This window comes from Lactuca saligna, chromosome 3, assembly GCF_052625555.1.
Source record: "Lactuca saligna cultivar CGN05327 chromosome 3, ASM5262555v1, whole genome shotgun sequence".
In the NCBI taxonomy this organism is placed as follows: domain Eukaryota; kingdom Viridiplantae; phylum Streptophyta; class Magnoliopsida; order Asterales; family Asteraceae; genus Lactuca; species Lactuca saligna.
In genome coordinates, this window is record NC_136419.1 from 142,372,195 (window position 1) to 142,375,834 (window position 3,640).

General features: G+C 35.8%; 1 protein-coding gene and 1 non-coding gene across 2 annotated transcripts; one reads left to right on the forward strand and one right to left on the reverse strand.

Moving 5' to 3' along the window:
- Window positions 1-1,320: 1,320 nt before the first annotated feature.
- Window positions 1,321-1,427, reverse strand: LOC145038151 (small nucleolar RNA R71). The gene has a single exon (XR_013679216.1). It is a non-coding gene; the product is annotated as a small nucleolar RNA R71 (small nucleolar RNA).
- Window positions 1,428-2,325: 898 nt separating this feature from the next.
- Window positions 2,326-3,106, forward strand: LOC145036042 (uncharacterized). Its single transcript, XM_078984523.1, has 2 exons — window positions 2,326-2,565; window positions 2,747-3,106. The coding sequence occupies exons 1-2, from the start codon at window positions 2,326-2,328 to the stop codon at window positions 3,104-3,106; spliced, it is 600 nt and encodes a 199-aa protein (XP_078840649.1).
- Window positions 3,107-3,640: the final 534 nt, after the last annotated feature.

A 3,640-nucleotide genomic window follows, 5' to 3' on the forward strand; every position in this document is an offset into this window, starting at 1 on the left:
ATCTACATGAATTAGTTTAATATTAGTAAATTTGGATTTGAAGTGCTAATAATGTCTTAATTGGTAACCAACAAAATTGTCATAAGTATTATTTAAAGCCATTGAGGGAAAGTGGATTCAACTAACAAAAGTGTTTTTGTTAATTGATTGAATAATTGTTAAGGAATTAAGTTTTTCGAAACTTGCAAAATTAGATAAAAACCAGTATTTTGCTAGAATTCTAGGTTAACTTAATAGTAGGTAGATTAAATAATTAAAACTGTTCCCTGTGTTCGACCCCGGCTTAGTTAAACGACATTACATTCTGACTAGGTACACTGCCTAAGTGCATTTTAGTTAGTTAAGTTAGTTAGATTAATAACTTAAAACTAGGTGTAGCTATTTGCACGTATCAAGTTTTTGGCACTATTGTCGGTGAACCGCTATTCTAGTTTTCAATTTATTTGCTTTAGGGTAATCGATCTTTTTTGTGGGGTAAAACCTGCAAAAAGTTATTTTTCAGCTTAGTTTTTTTTTTCAGCACTGAACTCAAGAGTGAATCCAGCCGTTTTATTTATTTATTTATTTATTTATTTATTTATTTATTTTTGTTCAGTTTTACGTTTTTATTTTTGTTTTTCTTTGCAATAGTTAATGACCAGAGGTTCCAACACACCTTTGGTTCCACCACTTGTAGATCCAGAGTCAGCCATTCATAAAAAGACGGATAAGAACACAGGAGTGAACAAAACACTGAAGAAGTCATACTTCAAAGATCTCAAATCAGTCTTTGGAAAGAAGTCAAGAAAGAAAGTGGGAGAATCTAGTACCTCATCAAAGGACAAAAGCAAGGTAGAAAGCTTTGATAAAAAATCTAATCCACAAGAATTTGAGTACGAATCCGAGCCTGAATTTGTGATAGAAAAAAGTGAACCCGAAGACGAGCCAGAGAACGAGATGGAAAATATTTCGGATATGTCCTTGGGAGCATACAAGAAGCAGATAAGAGATGATGTTGGTCCCGGTCTAGTACAACCTACAATTTCCGCCACTGCAACATTCTATTTGAAAGGACACATTGTTGCTGCACTTAAGGATGTACCATTTTATGGAAAGGACCATGAGGATGCTTACAAGCATTTGGATGAAGTTAATGATATTGTGGATTATTTTAATGTCCCGAATGTTCCAAGAGAGACCATGTTGTTAAGGATGCTTCCTATTACTTTTAAGGGAGCTGCAAGAGACTGGTTGAAGGCACTTCCACCTGGTTCAATCACTACTTGGGCACAAATGAGAGAACAATTTTTGGAACAATTCTGCCCACCATCAAATATAAGTAAACTCAAGAAGGCAATAGCCAACTTTGAGCAAAATCCGGGTGAATCACTTTATGAGGCATGAGAGCGTTATAAAGGGTTTCTAAGAAATTGTCCTCCAAATGACCTTAACATCCAACAAGAAGTCTCAATATTTTATGATGGTGTACATGTCATGACAAGGAAACTCCTAGATTCTCAAGGACCACTAAATAAGAAATTTTTGGGAGAAATCAAGGAGTTGGTTGAAGAATTTGCAAAACATTCTCGTGAGTACCACAATCCATGAAATGAAGCAGCTAAAGGAAGGGGGAGGAAATTCCGAAGACATGGTTGCTGTACTAGTTATGCTTGACACAATGGACAGATGAATGACCAAGATGGACCAGTCAATTCAGGTTATTAGAGTTGGATGTGAAAATGCAATGGTCCACACTTAACGAAAGAATGCTACTTGGATGAACATAGAAATAAAAAATCTCAAGTTTGCTATTCTAGTTGGGATAAATATAATGAAGATTGGAGAAAACCCAAGAAGGAGTGATTTCCATATGAAGAGTACAAGAAGCAAAAAGAAGAAAAATATAGGTAGACAAGCTGAGGCTTCTACCAAAAGGAACAACCACCACCCAAGAAGAAAGTTGATTTAGAAACTATGTTAGCTCGTTTTATGGAGGCTTCTGAAAAAAGGCATGATGAAACGGATGCAATGTTAAAGGAACATCAGAATATCATGAAGGAGCAGCAAGCTTTGCTAAGAAATCACCAAGCATCGATCCATAATATTGAAGTCCAAATAGGTCAACTAACTACTCTAGTACAAGATAAGTTATCTCCAAAAATCCACGAGAAAAAACCTCATTCGCAAGTCATGATGATTGAAATTGAAGAAGATGCTATTTATGAGTTCCTAGAAGCACTATAAGTAGAGCCACAACCATCTGATCCAAAGCCGAAAAAGTCAAAAATCAAAGAACAATTTTCTACTGAAACACTAGACTCACGATGTGAGCCTTCAAAGCTCATGATGTGGGCTGGGTCTGAACAGAAAAACTCAGGAAACATTCCGTCTTTTTGTCCTCCTTTACCGTTTCCGTCCCGAGCTAATAATCATCTACTAGAAAAAGAGCATTTGGAACTTATGAAGCAAGTAAAGGGTATTTCAATAAATAATCCTTTTATAGAATCGTTGTCTAAAATTCCCGAATATGCAAGGTTGTTACAAGACTTGTTAGATACTCGTCAACATTTGAAGAAAAATTCCAAGGTAATTCTTAGTGAGCAGAGTTCAAAAGCTGTATTAGGGGAGTTACCATAGAAGATGGGAGATCCTGGACGCATCACTCTTTCGTGTGAATTTGGGAATAGTTTGAAGACTTTTGCTTTAGCTGATTCTGAGCTAGCATAAATTTAATTCCTTTTTCATTTTATAAAAACACAATATTTAGAAGTTGAAGGCTACAAGAATGAACATTCACATGGAAAACCGTTCAGTGACACATCCTAGGGGCATTGTGGAAGACATCTTAGTAAAAATTAGGAAATTTGTTTTTCCAATTGATTTTGTGGTTATGGATATGATAGAAGATCTTGATGTTCCAATCATCTTGGGTCGGCCTCTACTTAATAATGCTGGTGCCTTGGTTGATATTCACGAATCCAAGCATACCTTGAGAGTGGGAGATGATGGAGCTACTTTTGGAATAGAGGATGGTTTCCAAGGAAGTGATGTTCAAGGTGAAGTTTTTAGTATTGATAAAGAAGAAGATGAACTTGAAGAATTGGATAAGATTATGGAGAAGAACTGAAGACAATTTAACAAGTCAAACATACAAAACCAAGAGCATTCGTTCCATTGGTGTTTGAAGTAATTGCTTATACAAATCTAACTTCTTGGGCGAGTGAGGAAAGCGAAGATTTATCAAGTGACGAGGAAGAGGTTACTTCTAAGGAAACAAGTTTAGCTATGGATGAGAAGGTGGTTCCCGTAGCGCAAAGAAATGAAAAATTAGAGAATAAAGGGATCAAATGCAAGCTTAAAGTAAATGAGGTGAAAGCTAAAAAAGAGAACTCCAAAAAGGCGTACCTTCGTTGTGTTCAAGCGTACAAAAGGCGATTGAAGGAGCAAAAGGTTCAAATGGTGATGGATACGGAACAAAGTCCGGCTCATGATTCCAAGAAAAAAAAGAAGCGCTTCTCCGGAGGCAAGCCGAGCTTGGTTTGAATTTTCTTTTCATTTAAGCCTTTAATTTAATTTTTGCATATTTAGTTTTTTTAGGATATTCGATCATCTAATCATCTAATAATTTTATGATTAAAAAAAATTAATTGTGGGGTCATTT